Here is a 20,706-nt window from a genome sequence, read left to right as displayed (position 1 = left end):
ACGAAATATCATAAAAAGTAATGTCAAGCTGTATACGAAACGTTCCAAAAGTTCAATAGGATTTTATAAATAATATTCAAACAACCATGTAGATTAATTTCAGGGCTTTCGTACAATTGTAGGAAATCTCAAAAAATAGTTTAACGTGATTTATTCGTGCATTGACAGATATATTTATTATTGATATTTCAAGTCGGTAAATATTTGGGAAATATCGAAAGGTTTTTAGAAAAACAAGCGGTTACACCTCGAGGGTGAGTAAACGCCTTGGAATAATTACGGCTGAAGAGTGTCTCGGTGTATCGAGAAAATTGATGAGGTGCAAATCGAGTCAGAAAACATTTTCAAATTCCTCCGTACCGACGGGGGCTGCTTGTATACGCTCCTATATTTACGTACATGCAAATATTTAGTAGAAGTGAGAATTGGGGTTTACGTATTTATGCAAATGTATGCAATCTAGCTTGTTCGGTTCTGTGGAGATTTCAAGTGACGGAAATTGTGATAACGTCGAGGGTTGGCTTCGCGTCCGTTGTGGCCGTGATGCCATCATCGCCAGGTACGTATTCTAATCGATTCGCCCTTAAAGTCATGCAGTACTCCTACCCTTACCGACCGAGCAAATTCACCCGTTTTTTTCTATGTTGAACGAACAAACGAACGAAAAGGGTTCAAATTCTGACGGCGCATCGCTCTTTTGTAACGGAATTCAGAAGAGTTATTCATATCCGGAAAATCGTCAAAAAATGTGTCTGTTTCCATGCAATATTGAGTTCGTTAAACAAGAACTAGGAATTACAATAATTTCGTAAAAAACTACAATTTTTTTTATCGATTTTCCGGATATGAGTAGTTTTCAGGTATTCCGCTACAAAACAGCGATGCACCGTCAAAATTTGAAACCTTTCCGTTCATTTGTTCATACAACATAGGAAAAAAAAGGGTGAGTTTGCTCGGTCGGTAAAGGTAGGAGTACTAGATGACCTCAACTCGAAAGTTTAAAGCGTTAACATCACTAAATTTACTTACGCCGGGAGTTATCAGCGCCGTCGAACACCTGGACTAGAGATCAATCCAGGCCGACGTTGAACGATTTTCGAGAATCCAAATGCACTTTTGTGGGATCCGTAACGAGCTTACATTAGTTAGCCCCCCCTTGAGAAGCCGTATTCGAATTCGACTCGGTATCGCAGCGCTGAAAGCTCGTCAGTCCGCGACGAAAAGCCGACGAAGAAGCTTTCTCAGTAGGCAAGGAAAAATATCTTACATGCTAACCGGAATCGTGAGGTGAGTTTTCATCCTCTTGCTAATCCAATAAAGTACCGGAGAATTGTAGCCAATTTCATTTAGTGCGTCACGCGACTTAACTTCGGTACGTATTTTATCCAGATGAAAATACCTGCAGGTATAATGATTTTCATGACATTTGCATTTGCATTCTTGAGTAAAAGCGAGGATCGAAATATCCTGAATTTTGTGTAAAATCGATATTGGAACATTTCGCACGATTTTCCGATCAACATTTGATAACATATCGAAATAATAACATGTATTACAAGAAAATTTGACGCTTCAATTTCTAAATGGTTTTGAAACTTGTATTTATTTGTTTCTTTCACGAGAGTTAAAACTGTGTGAATAGAATGTAACTTTGATGCAAACTGAATTTTCTCTGTAAAAAAAATTCCTGGAGCTTTAAGACAATGAAGATTTCTCTATCCATGTTCACGTTATTCAAATTCCCAATTTTTATGGCCACATTTTCACTGTCAACCATGATTGTGTATCTTCAAATAAAACATCGAAATATCTTCCGTCATTGTGGAAGGAACGGTCTTTCGGTTCATCGAATATTGTTCTCTACTTTGATGTGAATGTTAATTTTATTCGACGTAAAATTTTTGTAGTCAAGAAATAAATATTGAATTAGATAATCCACGGGCATGGAATGTTACGAAGCCCATTTTTCAGCGCGAAAAGTATTAACGCATTAATTACCTACTCAAAGTAATGCTACAACAGATAAAGAAATTTAGAAAAACAAAATTGCAGAGTACCTTTACCAGAAATTGCGCCTTATTCATATTCCGCAGAGTCAGAGTGCAAGGTACCATTGCGGAAACAGCCCTCCCCCCCCCCCCCCTCGTTAAGTCCAGAGCTTTGTTTAACAGGATTCAGTGAAGGTATAGAGTGAAGCACTTTGTGTGCTCATTGCGCAAGGCAGTCGTCTGCACGTTTCTAGCTATCCGTGCTGCAGTGGGAAAAGAGAGTAACGCAGGGACGTAAATGAAGGTGCCTTTTTTAAAACACCGAATAAGCAAGAAGAAACATTACAAGTACTACACATACGTGAGAAAGTTGCGCGCGAGGTACGATCAGGCCGATGATTTCCCCAGACGACAATTCTCCGCGTATTTATCACCATTTGCGGTTCACTACGTTCGGCTTAAGCTGCGTATACCTACAAAGACGAATTTATCTCTCTTGTGCCATGCGTCTCGAAACGCGCATGACCTTTGTTATGCGGGACTGGCAGGATTTTTTTCACAGCTAAACATGAGACAGTATATAGTGCCGGTGCTGTTTGCGCTAGAACCTCGATCAGTTCAAGGTACCCGAGGTTTGTTGGAATCCTAATTATTTGGACACTGGGTCGTGGTACGAGGGTGAAGTTAGTAACGTTAAAACGCCGAAACATCACAGAAAAGTTCATTGTTATAAAATTTTAGAACAACTTTTAAGAAGTTGGTTTTTCAAATTATGAGTATGTTTTGTTTATTATGGTTAAATAAATTTTGGGTAATCCTAAAGGTGCAAAGTAACGATGCCTCGCAAACAAACATTGTTAAAGTAACGGCACTAACTTCAACCCATATCCTCGTAGATGTGTCCGCAGTCCAATCTACCTACCAAACTACAATCATCATGAAACCTCCCAGGTCGATTTTATGAACCAGTATATTACGTCGATCCGTATCATTTTCAAATTATACGTGGCATTCGGTCATCTAGATGTTATCCACGATGTGTGAAGAACCTGACTGCGAGTCTCTTTGTTGTAACGAACACTCATGTTTGTATGAACTGATCAGAAGCTGAATGATCAGCTAAAAATGACGAGGAGTTTAACAAGGAAGACAGAGCAATGATCGATTGTTAGATGCGTAAGACAACTAAGGCTGGAGGTTTTAATGTCGATTCTTTTTGCTATGTGTATGAATAAAATTCACTCTTTAGGTATTCCGAATAGTAGCGATTTGACAAGTGTGGCGAACTGAAGTGATGATTAAATTTTAATTACAACTTACGATTACACACCGGTTTTTACAGAAGACCAATCAATAGGTACCTGACGAGGTTCCAATCTGGCAAAAGCAATGGCAGGATCACGCTTAATCGCAGAAGTCGTAGCCAATTCTGATAGGATTCTGACTATTCTCCAGATCCACGCGCCCAATTTTCACAAAGAGCGTGTGATGTGAGCTGGACCACCGACGTTGAATGAACGTGCGATAACGTGCCGCAGAGTCCATACAGATTAATTATAACTGGCCGGTTTCCCGTGAGGAATGAATGAAATTTTGGTAACCGGATGGTCGAAAATGAGCATTGGTGCCAGAGAGTCCAGGGTGGTATGAATGGCAATTGTCGATGTCAGGTTCGAGATGGACCACCGGGGGACGTCTGGCTTCCGGTGATAACGTCGAATCCACTCTCCGTCCCTCCTTTCCCACCACTCCATCAATTCCTCTTAGCCGTGCGAGCTCCTCCCCCGGTGAATTGGTTGGCACAGCATTGTAGGTAGCAACAGTGCGATAATCGTGTGTTGTATCCATCTCGTTTTCTTTCCAGGCAAAGGTACACCGGAAGTTCCGGTTCCGTGATGATCCAGGTAGCAGAGCGATGAAGAAGCGGGTTCGCCTCGAAGCGAAGGAGCCAAAGGAGAACAAGGAAGTGAAGACCGGGAGAGAAGGAAGGGAATCAAGGCAACAGGACAAAGGCCAGGACGCAATCGCCCTCGAGGACGAGGCCCAGAACGAGGGTTTTGCCGAGTGGCTTCGGTCCAGCAGCGGAGTCGAGCTGATGAGGCTCTTCGTAATCGCGAATTCGCTGGTCGTCTTCGTAACGATGGCCTGGCCGAACATGCAGGAGGCCCTCTACATCGTCAAGGATTTCATAATGGGCGACGAGTAGTGTGGTTCCCTCCTCACCTACCAGGGAACACAGACGCGGAAGCGAAGATGCTGGCCTTTATATTCCGCGGTGTCTTCCTGGTCGGCATTGTCTCCTGGTACAGCACAAGCGTCTGGAAGATGATCGACGGCTACTTCAAGGATCGATTTCAGAGTTACCTCCGTGCCGAGTACGACAAAAACCCCCAAATGCTCGCCGACCTCCAGGCCTACCGCGCGGCCGCTGGTAAGAAGAGTCCAGCTCTACCGACCGCCGTCGCACCAGAACCGGACGTTGGCGAAGCCGTTCGCGTTTGCTCGGCCGAAGTTTGCCCAGCCGCCAGTAACAAGGCCAGTAACAGCATGGACCCGAGAGATGGATTTTTGGGCAGTGAAAAGCAGCCGGAAACTGCAGCCGCAACCGAACCGCCTCTGATGGTCGAAAGGAATCAGAGCAGAAGAGCAAATCACGCCGGTGAAGAGTTGAAAAACGATTCCACGAAGATGAGAAAGGTCAAAGAATCGAGAAAGACGAAACGTAGGTCGGTCGAAGGTGGGAAGCCCTCGAAGAAAAGACTGAAGACCATCACCCTGACGGAGAAGGACTTTGCTTCGACGAGAGTAAAGGTCACACCTCAGGACTTTGACGAATTTGATGCAGATGAGAACGTCGCCAAGGAAATCGAGGACGAATCCCACGGCGTTCTGGTGTCGAAACTTCCGTTCAAACCCAAGGCGGATATCGGGGACCTTCGAAGGGTGTCGGAGGAGGAGTTCTGCCCTTTGACCTTGGAGGATGAGGTCTCCTGTCGGGAGACCAAAACTTGGCCTTGAATGCTTGATTCGCACACATGCCGGAATCTTGAACGACCATTGTGAAATTTATAGTCATAAAAAACCATTTAATTCAAGTGAAATGAAACAATTTTAAGATACTTTTTAATCTGTGAATGAGATTCCAGATCTGACCTGCTTCGAATCGAGAACGAAAATTGGGTAAAATTGTCTGTAGCGGTATGGTAGAAAGCTACCTGTGTATAATATTTGCTTAATATTTTCTGGTAGTAAAATTATCAGGCGAGAAATTAACTCTCCGTTTTTATTATACACATAAAGTTGAAGCGCAGATGTTTATTCGACTATTTTGATTAACTTGTTCCGTTATGAAGCCGATTACAGGCACGATTTCTACGAATGCAATTGCCGGCCAAACGGACTTGACCCTGATTGAAGCGGACTGCATGTACCAGGACTATCAATCGCCGAGATATGTTCTGTCTGGCAGGAAATCCATCACTCGTCGCAATATTGTGTCTGATAAGAAGCTATCCACCTACGCTTTTTCTCGTTGTTATGTGTCTCGAATAATTTTTACTAATTAAATCTCCGTATTTAATTACCGTTCCATAATGAACAGTTGTATAGCTTTTCCTTTGAAATTAAATACAATCCGAGACCTGATTCCTACGTTAACATGATATATTAATGTTCCTATTTGTCGTTGTCGTTATCTTTTTTCCACCGATAAACGACAAGTATTGTTGTGACCGTCTGTGTTACGAAGGTTAAGTGTCTTCGAAATTTCTAAGCTAAGAGTATCTGTATGATTAATAAGTAAGTGCATAATATTATGTCGCATAAAAATAGACAAATGGCGTGTATTAATTAGGAGAACGCAACTACATGTTATAGTCATTCGCAAGCGGAACTATGTCGCATCATTTAGGAGAAAAAATTATAATCCTGACGGAGTTTCAACCTTAGCACATGGCATCTTTCAAGTAAGTTTCGTGAATAACGCGTTTATTAACCACACCCAACAAACCTTAAAAAGTATTTGTACTAATTTGACTAATTTTTCAATTCAAATCTAGCAGCGTCCCTGTCTCTCGCATTCGGCATATCTCGTCTATTCTGACCCCATAATGACCAATGCCCTTATGAATTTTTTTCATCATTACTTTTGTCATCAACCTACAGATACAGTAAAATGGAAAAGAACTGTTCGAATCTGAACTTATCAGATGCGGTATGCGTGAAATGAATCAGAACATTAAATATCTGGTATAAATGCAACACTAATGCGGTTCGCTGCAATTTTTGATAAGTAAAAAGACCGTAGATATGCTGCACATTCACTAAGCGGCTCTGCGCCTTCTAATAATGGCTCCTATAAGTAATAGCTCAACGGTAAAAGTGGATCAAATCGTGTCGGATGAAAGGAAATCAAATGTCAAGCAATTGTTCATCTCATTGCAATTCTGCGCTACGAATCAATCAGCACATGGTAGCCTTTTACACGTTACGTAGACGTAGATCTCGACTTACGTATCCGACATGCCCCAGTCCAATAAGTTTGTGGCACTTGGCCCGCTGTCCTTTCAAACGAACTGCCATAATGTATTTGTTGACTAACCAGGTTGGAAGTCCAAGGACAGGTTGGCCAGGTACCATGCAGGCTGTTCATAAAAGACTGGGTTTCGCAATGCCCTTTATGCAGAGCATTAAAGGCTGCAAAGCGCCCAACGCACGCGACAAAGCACTGCCATAGCTCTGATTTCAAAAGAATTTCGACCCTTCGTTCTGACAACAATTTAGCAGCTCTGCGCGACTCGCATTGTTAAGTTAAGTTCAAACATCACGTACACGAATACTTCGACGGACGAATGAAAGAGGATGGAAATGAAAAATGAAAAATGTGCAGTTGGAAATAGAAAACGGTTACCAGAACTTCCCCAATTTTATCTCTATTCTAAGGAAGTAAACTCACTACGTCACCGCTTTTTTTGCTCGGAAGCTGGGAAATTTTTTGCCGGACTGCTGCAGCCGAAGTAGAGTTGTGAATAGCTGACCGCAGGCCGCATATCATCAACTACTTTTTTGTAAAGTGGCACGGAGATACGGTGGCTTGATAAATTATGTGGGAGAAAACTCTGAGCGTTTAGAATTCAGTGCATCAAGTGCAGTCACCATGCAAATGAGTAAAAACAGAGTTTTTCCTAGTATAATTACAACGTAGGTAAATCTCACCAACTGGAGTCCATTGACAACACCCTCAATGTACTTTTATTTTGCTCAACAATATTAGGTACAACAAAGATATAAAGAGTAACTTCATCTGAATGCGGGCCTGTGTAGCCAAAACAATTGACAAAGTACAACGACGTTGAAACGGAAGAATTCTGAAAGACTGGTATTCCGAATGAAATGTTTTCTGTGGGTTTTATTTCAGCAATTGATTAACATTTGAGACATGATTCGTCGATAGATCCATGAGAAAAAATTTTGTTGCTTGGTTATGCAACAAACTGAGCAGTTAAATTAGAATATAACAGCACGATGTTGAAATTCTTTCTTCTACAATGTCTACGAAATTCTGAATCAAGAACATGCTCTCAAGTATGTCAATACAAATTTTTCACCTGTTATCAACTTTGCCCAAAACCACACGTTATAATCTGTTTATTAGGACTTCTTTTTTGATCTAACAAAAACTTATAACTCCTAAGGTTCCCAAGAAACTTGTCAATCCCTCGAAAGTACCTACTAAATATCGATTTACATGTCAGGGTGTGAATAAACTTCGCTAATCCTTGTCAAACCAAGCCTTCAAATGCGTATAAATTTCTCCGTATTACACGCCTAAGATAGCAAATCATTTAAACCACTACCTGGTGCATTACAGATGTAGAACATTACAGCCTTGTGCGTAAGCTGTGCTCAATTATATCGATACCATCTAGTTCTAGATCATTAGTAATTTCTATCATTTGCTACCGTGATCAGCCATTGTCCTTCAATAACGTCGTCGTGCAGTATTATAAATAGAACAGTTGTCTGTCTGTATAAACTAACTGTTGAACTGAATAGTATAACCATTCAATGATCTTGAACTTAGTCGTACTCGCCAATAGCGTAACAGGGATTTATTAGGCCACGGTGTAATTAACAAGCAGTGTATGACGTTCACTCTTCTAATGGTTAAAATCCCATCGCTATTTCCAAATCAAGGCAAAATACGAAATGCCAGATGAAAATTTCGTCATTCTATATTCGCTACGATTCCAATTCGAATGCAAAATTAAACCGTATAGTATTACAAATTGTAAATTAAACAGCATAATTACGCATAATATCATAACAAACTCTTAAAGCATACACGGTCTGAATTAAAATGAAAATTCTATAAGGGAAATCCAGTGACTGCACGCGATTGAATCGAATGTGTAACGGTATAATTTGCGCCGATTTACTACAAAACACAATGAGGCTGAAGTTAGTACCGTCGATGTGTCGAAACATTGAAACAAAAGTCACCATTTTGCACCTTGGTTTACCAAATTTCAAGTAATCCTAAAGTTGCAAAATAACAACTCTTCCCAAAGATGCATCATTACAATAACGTAACAAACTTCAGCCTGATAATACACGACCATGAAAAACATTCCTCGATTCGTTCGCCTCGATGGATCACGTGAGCGTAAGACTGTCAGGACCAGACCGTCACTTTTCAAGAATACTCTGGGATTTCGAACCACAATAAAAAGGGACCATCCGATTTTCGTTGAATATCGCAAAAGTTGCCAACCTGTTGATTATCGTCATCCGTCTGTGATGCCCGAGGAATTTAAGGCTGGCTTAGGACGGGTCGCAGGTAAATTTCGAGCCGGGATTTTGGGCCCGGACCCCGAGACCCGGGGGGCAGCATTGTTCAGGGCCCGATGAGGGGGCGGGGAAGGCCGGAGCCGAGGCATCGACCTAACCTTAAAGCGAGATAAGGGCACGCGTATAACGCTGGTACATACCTCGATTATGAAATATCGGAGTGGGGCTGCGATCGAGGATCGATGGCCAGCTTCATCGGCGAGGAAGGACGCTTCGCTCGGCGATCGGCACGCACCAGACTCTCCACTTGTCAAAACATTCCAGTCCTCATGTACCCGCACAAAAACATCATATTCCGCGCAAAGTGTCGCGATAACGCGAACCGATACCGAACGGTTTGGAATTTAAGCGATTCCCGCGCAACTTTCCGGCCGCTTCTTCTACACTCGACGCAACGCGCCGGTTTTCGAACAAGAAGTGGATCTCGACAGAGCGGAAAAGAACACCCTTGATGTCACGGACCGATTTTTCTCGACAGAATTTTCAAACGACCGATAAACACCAGCCACTAACTCCAACCGATGTAGTAGCGCTTGACCTGCCTAACGAACGACCAATAGCAGACCTGCTAGCTCAAGAATGTCGGTTACAAGCATCCACTACACACGCCACCTGCCTCTCTCGAAGCCAAGACGCAGACTGTTCACCCAACTTTATACATACCTACTCTCGATCACTGACCGTTAAAAGGATAGATCCCTGCACGCCGTGCTGTGATCTCTACCTGTACACACGGCTCGCTTCCTCACGTCACTTGTGGTATTGATGATTTTTTTAGAAATTAAACAAATATTCCAAGTTTTGCATCCGCGAAACGCATTTGCTTTGGCAATTTTATCAAAATAGTAAACGTTTCTCAGTTAACGATATCAGTTCAAGTATATGGCTGATTGTGAATAACACTGGTCTTCGGAAAAAAACTTTTTTTGTTTCGCCTTCTTAGTATCGTGTGTAATTATAATAGATTTGATGCTTTTGAATCGAAATGTAGTAATAAAAAATATTTACGACTTATACTTTTCACGTAACGTTTTTTAGCTGTTTTTGCTCACAAATTATAATAATCAAACACTAATGATAGCAACAATGTTTATAAAAAAAAAAATAAGTGACAAATTTAAAGAGTTTAAACATTATAATCGTCAGAAAATCTATCTACTAATATAATTCTGGTTATTTTGTAGTCCTCTTTGATTTCGTATTTCGCGACATGAAGTCACAACTTTCTCTTTCTATCAGTCCGAACTGGTTTTGTATGTACAGATATTACTTAAATAGATTAAAGTAGTGTAAATGTAAAAAAAAAAACATGAAATTCTAAATTTTGAACAGTAAAAAAAATTCATACCATGTAATGTATACATGACAGCAAAAAATGGATAGCAGATATAGATTCGGCACATTAATAAAACCTTCATATCTATAACATATTTTATTGAATGGGGATTTCACTGCAGACCTGTTTAATTAATTGATAAGGAATCACGATAATGTTCCCCAAAGTGTCGAAAATTTCAACAAATTCAAAAAGCTTGTTTAGGGGTAACGAAACGTTGAAAATAGTGAACGCATTTTTACGGAGGAGAGCTGAGGAAATAGTTTGGCATTTGATTCGAAAGTTGAAATTTCACTTTTATACAATTTTAGTCTTTGGATCTCCAAATTTTCAATACACACGTTATCGAATTGTACTGGGTGATGTTTTGACTTTCGAAAATAGAAAAATCCGGGAAATTAAATCGTATTCCATTGTGACATAAATTTCACGCACGTATTTGGCTGTTCTTTATTTGATATAATTTTTACTTAGATGTGCTCGAAAATAAAAATAATTATTTTAACGTTGCCAACGATAGTCAAAAAATGTCCAATCTGTGGGCGATAAAATGAACCTGACAGAGTGTACTTGAGATGTCGCATGCGCCTGACGTTATTACTTCGAACTTTGAACAGAGTACGGTGAAGTATACCAAGTTGCCGGGAAACTGGCATACAAGAAGAATGAAATATTATTCTTTCGTTTCTGTAGATTATTTCATAACAAATTTCATCCTTGAAAAAGAGAATGTGATTCTGAACCTACGACATCGCGTGCGCGCTCAAATTTCGATCCATATTCCATTGATTGTGACGTGCCATTCCAATTATCTGGCCACCCAAGATTCGGTGTTCCATAAATTAAATGACTATACGAAGATGTACAAAGGAGATGTTCAACAGAGACAAAATTTAATGGGGACAAAGAAACGAACGGACCTCACTTAAATTAGAAAGTAATTGGACGGAGAAAAAGTGATAGATTGCAAAGGAATTTGTTAAAAACTCAAAATTTTCAGATCATTGATTAGCCTGGGAGAGGTTCTGTCAAGAAAATAAATTCTGTCAACTACGATCTATTTCCTCTTAGCAATGTTTATTCTATTTCAGCATGAGGTGCAAAATCTAGGCTACTTTTCTGTAAACAAGATTTTTATCCCACCAGTATACTCCTCTATGCACATGTATTTCCGGTGTTGAAACGTTTTATTTCACGCATTGCATGCGTGCGTCACACGCTGGACAATCAACTTCATGTGCCATAGTAACATACGTACACCCACGCATTAAGTTATTATGCAATAGAGGCAGATGAAACGGTGCTGTTTTCGTAGATAGTATCTCTCATTGTCAGCATCCGTCGACTGAACGAGTATATGAAAACCATCACTCCTAACAATATCGACAGTACTGTGATCGGTATTTTAAAGTCGATAATGCTGCTGGACACGAATATTTTGCAATCCAAGGGTAAAACCACATCAACCATTCAGTATATCAACGCATCAGGGAGCAAACATACCTGCTAGATTCAGGATAAACCCTGAGCCTACAATGAGCATAAGTTCGACCGAAGGTGAAAAAGTACTGCCCAAGAATTGACAGAGGCTTGAAAGTGGAAGGGCAAACGCAAAGTTGGCACAGCCGACCAGAATCTCATGATTATTTACCCAGGATCGTTTTATATTCGAGGATATGTGACAATGCACTGAATATTAATATGAAAGGTCGAGAAACACGGCTGACCCGATAAGGCAAGTTTATGACTTCCGCTTGAGTGCAATAGAACCATAACGAGAAGAGAAAAAAAGGAAATTGAATAACATCAAAGTCGCCAATGCTTGTTGGAAATGATCTCGAATAATTGCCAGAAAGATCAGTTAATCGGCGTGAGCGGAAGTCAGCCGAAACTTCACCGTGCCTACTTCGTGTACACGAATTGACACACTGGCTAAGACGTTGATTACGTAGACTCGTAGATGTTTCAACGGTCAAAACTGTTGCTTGTTGCTCGTCGACGTGCAGCACTCAAGGTCGTTCAAGGAAGCGGGATACTTATTGTATCAAGACTCGTTAGCCTCGGTGACAGCCGTGATAGCTGACCACTGAACAATGGCCAGTCAGTGCGTGTCCCATGAGTGACTACGAACTGTGATCCCCCGAACTCGAACTGATCGTAAAACTGTTTTCAACCTACATTTGGTGCTCTTCTCTGTTTCCGTAACCAAACCATGTGTCGCAAGCACAGGTACTTCCTCATGGACGTGCAATTGGTTCACCTCGTGACGTGACGATGGCGGCCCTCGTCAGACTCAAGAGGGGTAGCGTGCAGCTGCGGCACGCCGCTCTCGAAGTTAGGGGTGGGTGATTAATTTTTGACCCATTTATTTTCTCCATCATTTCTTTTGACAGTCAAGGAAAGGTCTCTTATCTTATACTTGGTCAACATTCGATACATCGGTTCCTCTCATTTTGTCTTATGAGTTTCGCTAGAGATTTCTGTCAACTTCGGCACATGGCACCATCGGTGTTCTTTTAAACAAAAGAAAAAACCAGATCACGGAAGGTTCAAACTCTGTGGTCCCGATATTTGATCGGTCAAAAAACGACGCGTCTATCCCTTCTATGGTGTCGTGAACACGGAGAGCATAAAGAGTAGTTTTTACTGAACACTGCAGGAAAAGAGGGACACATTAGGTTTTTTGGTAAAGTATACTTCGTAAGATGCAGAATTTAGTCTAGAAACAGTGAAAAGTGAGCACTGTGTGCGGAGTAAAATCTGTTACATTTACAGTGAAAAATATATTTGACATAGGTATTTTTTACCAAAAATTTTGATATGTCCTTCTTTTCCTGCAGCTTCAAGTAAAATCACCTCTTTTTCTTCTCTCCGTAAACACTTGGTTTCCAGTAATTTTAATATTCAATAAAATTCTATGGGTTGCTAAATCAGACTCAAAATTCGAAATTATGAATCTGAAATGAAATAAAAATTTAACCCAAATACACTGAAGCAATTATATTCAAGGAAAATAATGTTTACACATCTTACGAATCTGAAATAAAAACAATATGAAGTTGAATGTAGTGACATGGATTTTAAAAATTGTTAGGGATTGTTTCAGAATAAAGTAGTTCAATCTGATATCTAGGCACAAAATGCAGCTTGGGCTGATTAATTGTTCAAGCAATATAAATTAGCCTGTACTATTAATAAGTCAATGTTTATAAAAGAGCGAGTAAATTTGTTCGTATGACATGATTACAAACAATTTTTCCATATTCTTGCGATGTCGTTGCATAAATTACGTTAAATTTTCACACAACATGGAAATATTGACTTTTCTTTCAAGAAATAAACTACTCTGTTCTACTATTTTCGGACTGACGATTATAAATTACCAGGCACGTTTACGAATAATTCCTAGTTTACATCAACGTAACCGAAAAATGAAAATGCCTTGTAACAAAGTTTGTTAAGCAGCAAACTTTTACCGCAATTCACTTCCGTTAACGGATACCTATGTGCTGGGTACTTAAAAGTTTCACGGAAATTAGACGTGGACGTTTAAATACTTTTGCAACGTATTCGATCGTGCATCTGTATCATGAATCGATAAATACGAGGTCGATCACTGCGAGTACATTATTCAGCCCACTGTAATAGAAACTCCATTAATCGCAATGAAGAATAATTTCGTCTTTGATAGATTCAAAAAACGTTGATAAATCTAGCGATCGAAAGATGACCAGATACCACTAAGGGGGCGACGTTTAGTAGATACGCGTAACGTCGTAATGGAAAAATTGGTTCACGTTGAAACGCAGATCTGCAAGACGGCCGCGGCGGAAAATTTAGCGCTCTTGATTATGCACCCGTCGACAAAAACTGCACGTCTCGCACCGTATCAGAGGCTAGGCAAATAGCTGATGTAATTGTATTCATATTCTATTATCGGAGTTAATGATAAAAAAAACCGATCAGTTGCCGCACGAGACAGTGAATGCAGAAGACGCAGAAAATGCGATAGCGTACGCTGAGTATATAAACAATAGCTGCAGAAAGACTATTCGTAAATATTATTCCGTACGGAAAAATCTTTATTTCTGTGACGATCCCTAAGTAGGGATTGTGGTAGTTAATAAATAATTGTTTTAGATAGACTGTATACGTAAAACCGAGAAATGACAAACGCACGTACAGCCAGCCTGTAGTGTCTGTATTGCGAATACGGACACTATAATTTATTCGCTAGGTATATTTGGCGATAATAAGCTACGTTGACGCAATACTGGCGCCGTACAGAGATAAGAAATCTCTGTGTCACTTGAGGAACTCCGTATTGAAAATTTCGGCCGTCAACTCTGTGAAATGGCGGAGTTCGTGAAGAGAGGAAGTGTGCACCTTGTCAAGTGTGGCAGTATCCAAATCAAACAAGCTGCTAAAGAAGTGCGAGGTTTGTACCCTTAAAGCCACGAAACGAGCTTTCCCTTGACAGTGATACGATTTATGCTTTCGAGCGGATTCTATGCGGATTAAACGAAAAATAAAAAGGAAAAAGGTACGTCCTGTTCGATGACGCAAGCGAACGCGTCCGCAATCAACGATCAATTTGACGCGCATATACGACATTTTGGTTCTCGAAAAAAGTTAGACAGTTTATCTCACGTGGATAATTATTCAAAAATAAAACTATTATTGTTGATGTTGAAACAAATTCAAATTTCACCACGGTGTCAGAAGTTAAAGGGACATAGTAAAATACGACATGCTATGACGTATGTCAAACATTGAAAACAATTTGTTTTCATCCGTGGATGAAGAATGTTTATTTTTACTCAAATCGTGTCGTGTCCTTATTTATTTATTTTATTCATCTACGTTATAATTGTTTTACAATTCTGACGACGGTTTCACGTTCATTATATTTCTTTGTCTACGCGATGCCTACGTAGTTATTTTTCCGTCAAAAATTAATTGGCACAACCAATGAATAAAACTTGGAGTTAAATTTCCAAACCTGAATTACTTGAGTGATATCGATTTCCGATCGCCAAAATAATTAATATAATTTTGCCAAAAGAACTTTGTGTGATTGCCATTGTTCAGCTTGAATAAAATTAATCTGCGCTATGCTGATTTTGGAATTATAACGATACATTACACCTATGTCATTCGTTCCAAGAGTAGGTACACCGACAAACCCGTGAGCCTGCAATTCCGTGATATGATGAAACAAGTCGTGATCAAAGGGTTACAATAAGAATTTTATGTTAAAACGTTATTCTACCTGATATTCGAGCGACAGTAAAGAGTAAAATAAATGGCATTCTGAAACGAGATTTGCTGAATTTCGAATGGCAATAGCGGAATAAGATTCTTGAGAAAAAGTTGCGCAATACAGCTGAAGAATTATCAGGTATGCAAATAAATGAGAAGGTCACCAGCATCCGAGAACAACGGGTTCGGCGTCTACTTCAGTTATCTGCACAAGATCAAATAGTTGTTTTGTGTACGTTGCGATAACGAAAAGCACCGTTAGTTGTCATACAGAGACGAAAGAACTCAGCTTCGATCAAAATTTATGCGTTGTTAAATATTTCAAGTTATAGGTTGATGAAATATGCCGTAATTATAAATTTTTAGGGTCAACTCAAGACTGTCAAAGAGATGGACGATCTGCTGTCGACGAGTTTCACAAATATTAATAATAAATTGAGATAAGAGCTAGCTTCGAACTGTCTAATATGTTTACGAAAATATAACACGACCGTGTTTGATTATAGATCAGTGCTGGGTATATTCACTATCCTAAATCAATCAGTCAATGATCAACGCAATAAGTAAAACGTCTACGAATCAGTAAAAAAAAAAATTTCATCCTTTGTTCATCTGTATACATAAACAAGAATAATTATGCAGGTGAATTCACCAAATTTTCTGTTAAAAGTTTTGAATCAAGTGCAGTTTAAGGTGATGTAAAATCACTTGAAGTTACTTAGAATTATATGAATTAGAAGTGAAGTCAACTTATACGACTAAAATTCACACTCACCCGGTAAATAGTAAATTTACTTTATGGAAATCATTCTACTAAATACGTTTGATCGAAAATAGTTTTCAGAATGAAGACTAGTTGGATTGACTGAAGTTTCACTGTAATCTTACTTATTGTTAGTATTAACTTCGTCTCAGTCAGTTGAATTAACCGCGAAAAGTATATTTTCTGCCGTCATTTCTCTCGGTGATACCGGTCCGACATCATCATGATGGTACTATGCCACGTTCACAAAAAATCGAAGATAATGAGATTTGAGCGAATTCTCACCCCGACACAAATTCGATAATTTTCCAGCGGCAGTTCGAGCGCGACACGTAGTCGCGGCTCTGGTTGCCGTAGGCTATGCCCTTTGCGGCGCCGTAGAAGTCAGCGCCTCCGTAGCCCTTCTAGCAAAGCAAGAAGACAACCATGCTATCATCGACACGTCGTGGCATTGCAATATGCTCGTCAATATCACGAGCCGCAATAAAACCGAAGACCACGAAGTCATTCTCATGGAGGTAAGTGAAAAAGCAGATTTGTCAAATTACAGACACGTGCATATGCACATCCATCATAGCGGAACCACCGAATCCGATGTCCGATTGACCAATCATCATGCTCCATGTTATATTAGCCCGAATTCGATTAGATCTTCAAGTGAAAGAAGGTTTATTCCTCATTTAAACGGAATCATTTGACGTACGGTCAAGTAAAGTACCAAACATTCCGACTGGAAGCAATAATTAAACTACGTAAAGTCGCAGGTTCGCTATAAGCAATGGATACGGTAAACCTTTGATCTCGTGTTTTAAGGCACCCTCCAAAAAACCTGCGAAATCAAAAGCTGCAATGTTTCCACATAGCTTCGCCGTTTTTAATTCAATCGCCTCAATTACTGCTCATTATCTCTTCTGGCCATAACTTCTAATCCATTACTTCTCAATGCCTGACTTATAAATTCCAGTTACCGCAAGAGGAGCACACGGAGTCCATTATGCGCGAAGCATTCCTCTGGGGTCAGGTAGCAGGTCCCATTCTAGGGGGTTGCCTAGTCTGGGGTCGTTCTGGACCCTCCATCGTCTTCTCTCGCGCTGTCCTCAGTGCTTGTCTAGCTTCGCTTTTGGTGCCCGCTGCTTGGAAAGCACCGTCGCACGTCGCACTCAGGTTGTTTCAAGGCCTGTGTACAGTGAGTATGAAAGAACATACTGCATATATCAATGACAACAGGATGAGGGACGTAAATTCTGATCATTTGCACACCCGCAGGGTGCCACAATGCCCGCGGCTCACATGTTGGCGATGACATGGTTCAAGTCGACGCACAGAAGTTGGTACTTCTCTTGCTACGCGGGTAAGTAGAGGCCTCTCTTCTGCAGCAAAGGACGTCAAAAATTCTAGACTCTCACAACCTCGTTTCTCTCCGAGTTGATTACGTACAGCCAAAAATCTCGAGTATTTTTACAGCCGTAAGCGTTGGCTATTGCCTTATGGGGTGGATTGGTACTGCAATGGTTCGTGCCTTTGGGCGCGACTCACTGTGCTACGGACTTGCCATACTCGCTGTTTGCTGGTACTTCGCTTTCAACCGCTGGGTTAAGAACTCTCCGAAGTCTTATCAGCACGACACCAACGTGAGATAATGTGTTATTTACGTGTATATAATGTAGTCTGCACCTCGTCTAATACGCACGAGACGTTACCTCCATTGTTCATACATTTCTACTTATTTTTCGAATCCTGATTAAAGTTCCTAATACGGGAGTAAATTGGTGCTCAGTTCGAAAATGAAAAGTTCGACTTCCAAGCTTGATGCAGCTCAATGCCAAACTTATTCTATCAAGTAATGTATTTCAATTTTTCATTGACACGTGGCAACAGGCAGCCGTAATCCCTTGGGGAAAGCTGTTGAGGTCCGTTCCAGTCTGGGCATCCGCAGTGGCAACAATGGGCAATCAATGGGGTGATGCCACGTTGTCTCTTGGGATGACCAAGTACCTGAAGCTGATATACGGCTTTTCCACGGCGAACGTGAGTGTCTACCGTTTAAAATAATTGTTAAAATTTGGTTCACTCGAGGAAGCTGCGACAGATCAGGTACTACAACTGTAGAATTTCTCATTTGTCTTGTGTTTTAATGCCGACAAAATATACCTCCAGGACTCAGTGCTCACTACACTACCGCACATTGGGCACTTCATGGCTGCACTGACTTGCGGTCTTCTCGTGGACCATGTTCGAGAATCTGGTATGGTCTCAACAACCACTGCCAGGAAGCTGGTTGTATACATGGGTAAGTCAGGAATGGTGACTGAGTTCTTTAAGTAACTCATTGCGGAAAATGCAGGGCTTTCATTATTTGAGAGGATGAATTAGATTGCTGTATTTTAATTAGTCGTTATTCCAAAATGGAATATTCGTTCCTCGAATTGATTGATTACATTTTTTCGAATGCTAGGGCACCTCGTGGAAGTTAACCATACTTTGCACCAATTTAAATACATTTTTTGACAGTAAAAATAAGGAGTAAGCTACGACTTGGCTAAAAAATGCATGAAGAAATTAAACAGATTCATTTTCGAAACATATGAGACACATCAAGTTTCACTAGCAGTGCAATCTTGAATCAGGATCATATCAGTGAACACTACGACCAACATTCCATTTATACGTCACAGTCCATTCTTAAAACTAACTACACTACATTCCATTTATACGTCACATTCCATTCTTAAAACTGATGCAAAATACCCTAAGACGATATATAATGTTTATTTCAGCACACTTCGTACCTGCTGCCCTTTTATTTGTGGCGGGATACGCAGGTTGTCAGGCACTTGGTGCCGCTTGGCTCGGGATCGCGGCCCTCCTGGTCTCCGGAACGGCCCCTGCTGGTGCCCTGGCTGCAGTCGCCGATTTAGCTCCTGAAGAATCACCGGCGTGTGCAGCGGCTGCGTGCGCTCTTTGCTCAACCCTCGGAGCAGCGGGACTTCTAGCTGCAAACTACTTCGTCACTCAAGCAATTCACGGCTCAGTAAGTCGATGAAATTAACGATATCTGGATACGAAATAACATTTTTTGTTTCGTATACAAGATATCGATACGATAACCGACGGAACGTTCCACGCGGTTTTGTCTAAAGTTCACGAAGAGACTTCTTCACACAACTGAAACACTACGTAAATTTGTTAACAGATTGCAGGCTCTTGGCGGTTGGTTTTCGGGGTGGCTTCCGTGGTTCTATTTTCGACAGCGGCTGTGTTTCTGGCACTTGGTAAGGGGGTACAGCAGCCCTGGATCCCGTCAGTTGCCAGACCGAAGAGTCACGACGTGATCTATGAACAGGATTCTCTCGAGCTTGACTATGAAGACGTCGGAGTCCAGACGGAACCCTACGAGTTGTTCGAGGCCTACACCTTGACCGAGGACGTGGAGAGCGTAAAAGAAATGCCTAGATCCGCCTCAGTCCATTCGAAAGCTTCAAAATTATCCGTATAAATAATACATTCCAACATTACACATCAGCTGGCTCTCGTCAGTGGATTTGATTGCTCGAGTACTGAACGTGCTCTGCAACAGTTGAACAATGATACAGACCTGTTCTTAACAGAAGTTTGAAACTTTACAGCTTTTTCACGGTTCAAACACGTTAGATCTAGGAAATGTTAGACCGATGTCAAGAGAGAAAAATAAGTAAGTGAATGTGTGGCTACAAACGAAAAATACATGCATAATACATGCTTGATAAAATTAATTGAGAATGATAATTAATTGGATCGGTGAGGGGACGAAATATTTCAAAGCATTTCTCTCAGCGGTATAGGATCGCATTTGATATTTACAGACATATGCTATGTAATAATGCCTCGTCCGCGACTTGCCAATTTTTAGAATTGTACAGCATATTTAATAAGTATAACACATTAATGTATAGTTTAAGACGCTAGTCGTGGAATTATAAATTTTAAAATCAACAGCATTCGACCCCATTTCTCGAACAAGTTGTTCTTATTCTAGGATCACGATACTATCGAAATTGTAAGCTAAAAACTTTCTATGACTTTTTATAAACTGATTTGTTGCTTTCCCATACAAATTAAACTTTTGTCTAGGAAAATATACCTTACATATCATAATAAGAAGCACCTTTTACATCGTTACCTTCGGTTGAATATCATATCTTTTTAGCGGAAACTTTGTATGAAACTTGATGAAAATATTTTGTCAGAAGTTTCCTCAAAGGTTTTGAGTTTAAAAAATTGTCCTGAATAGGAAATTTTCATGGTTATTGAATAAGAATTGGAGAAGAATGAGTGAAGGATGAAAATAAGAATGGTTTGAACCGTAAGGTAACGAGGTTTCAAGAAAAATCTGCCTTATTTTTCGAAGTTACTCAGAAGCTGCGAAATAAAGTTATTCAAATGTACATAGTAGATAAAATTATATGAAAATCTATGAAATTAGTATTTTAATTGAAGATAGAGATGGAATGAACACCCTCAGATAATGT

The 20,706-nt window shown here is 40.4% G+C and overlaps 4 protein-coding genes across 6 annotated transcripts in view; 3 read left to right on the top strand and 1 right to left on the bottom strand.

The window, feature by feature from the left end:
* The window catches only part of LOC124175574, a 114,897-nt gene extending 105,447 nt beyond the window's left edge, over positions 1 to 9,450 (bottom strand). Inside the window, exon 1 of the mRNA XM_046555974.1 lies at positions 8,978 to 9,450. The gene's annotated coding sequence lies outside the window, so the exon portion shown is untranslated. The remainder of the gene's footprint in view (positions 1 to 8,977) is intronic.
* On the top strand, positions 1,160 to 4,194 carry LOC124175602. Of its 2 annotated transcripts, none has more exons than XM_046556006.1 (2): positions 1,160 to 1,287; positions 3,853 to 4,194. In XM_046556006.1, the coding sequence occupies exon 2, from the start codon at positions 3,904 to 3,906 to the stop codon at positions 4,192 to 4,194; it is 291 nt and encodes a 96-aa protein (XP_046411962.1). In that variant the 5' UTR covers positions 1,160 to 1,287; positions 3,853 to 3,903. The 2 variants fall into 2 exon arrangements, with proteins under 2 accessions (XP_046411962.1, XP_046411968.1); XM_046556012.1 differs by lacking the exon at positions 1,160 to 1,287 and adding an exon at positions 2,251 to 2,369.
* On the top strand, positions 4,242 to 5,633 carry LOC124175589. The gene has a single exon (XM_046555991.1). It carries the CDS (start codon positions 4,242 to 4,244, stop codon positions 5,004 to 5,006), a length of 765 nt encoding a protein of 254 aa, XP_046411947.1. The 3' UTR covers positions 5,007 to 5,633.
* A 2,141-nt stretch (positions 9,451 to 11,591) lies between the features above and the next one.
* On the top strand, positions 11,592 to 20,165 carry LOC124178425 (sialin-like). Of its 2 annotated transcripts, none has more exons than XM_046561756.1 (9): positions 11,592 to 12,514; positions 16,511 to 16,716; positions 17,163 to 17,384; positions 17,465 to 17,549; positions 17,663 to 17,829; positions 18,077 to 18,226; positions 18,356 to 18,488; positions 18,976 to 19,229; positions 19,392 to 20,165. In XM_046561756.1, exons 1-9 carry the CDS (start codon positions 12,448 to 12,450, stop codon positions 19,692 to 19,694), a joined length of 1,587 nt encoding a protein of 528 aa, XP_046417712.1. In that variant the 5' UTR covers positions 11,592 to 12,447; the 3' UTR covers positions 19,695 to 20,165. The 2 variants fall into 2 exon arrangements, with proteins under 2 accessions (XP_046417712.1, XP_046417705.1); XM_046561749.1 differs by lacking the exon at positions 11,592 to 12,514 and adding an exon at positions 12,544 to 14,611.
* The last annotated feature ends 541 nt before the right edge of the window (positions 20,166 to 20,706 follow it).

Source organism: Neodiprion fabricii, chromosome 1 (genome assembly GCF_021155785.1).
Source record: "Neodiprion fabricii isolate iyNeoFabr1 chromosome 1, iyNeoFabr1.1, whole genome shotgun sequence".
Classification (NCBI taxonomy): Eukaryota; Metazoa; Arthropoda; class Insecta; order Hymenoptera; family Diprionidae; genus Neodiprion; species Neodiprion fabricii.
This window is presented reverse-complemented; position numbering and strand designations above follow the sequence as displayed.

Excerpts from the sequence above, each read along its gene's own strand:
- LOC124175602 (XM_046556006.1), top strand. The coding sequence starts at position 3,904 with ATGAAGAAGCGGGTTCGCCTCGAAGCGAAGGAGCCAAAGGAGAACAAG.
- LOC124175589 (XM_046555991.1), top strand. The coding sequence starts at position 4,242 with ATGCTGGCCTTTATATTCCGCGGTGTCTTCCTGGTCGGCATTGTCTCC.
- LOC124178425 (XM_046561749.1), top strand. The coding sequence starts at position 14,527 with ATGGCGGAGTTCGTGAAGAGAGGAAGTGTGCACCTTGTCAAGTGTGGC. Across the intron at positions 18,227-18,355 it reads ACGGCTTTTCCACGGCGAAC|GACTCAGTGCTCACTACACT; the intron begins GTGAGTGTCTAC and ends ATATACCTCCAG. Across the intron at positions 18,489-18,975 it reads GAAGCTGGTTGTATACATGG|CACACTTCGTACCTGCTGCC; the intron begins GTAAGTCAGGAA and ends TGTTTATTTCAG.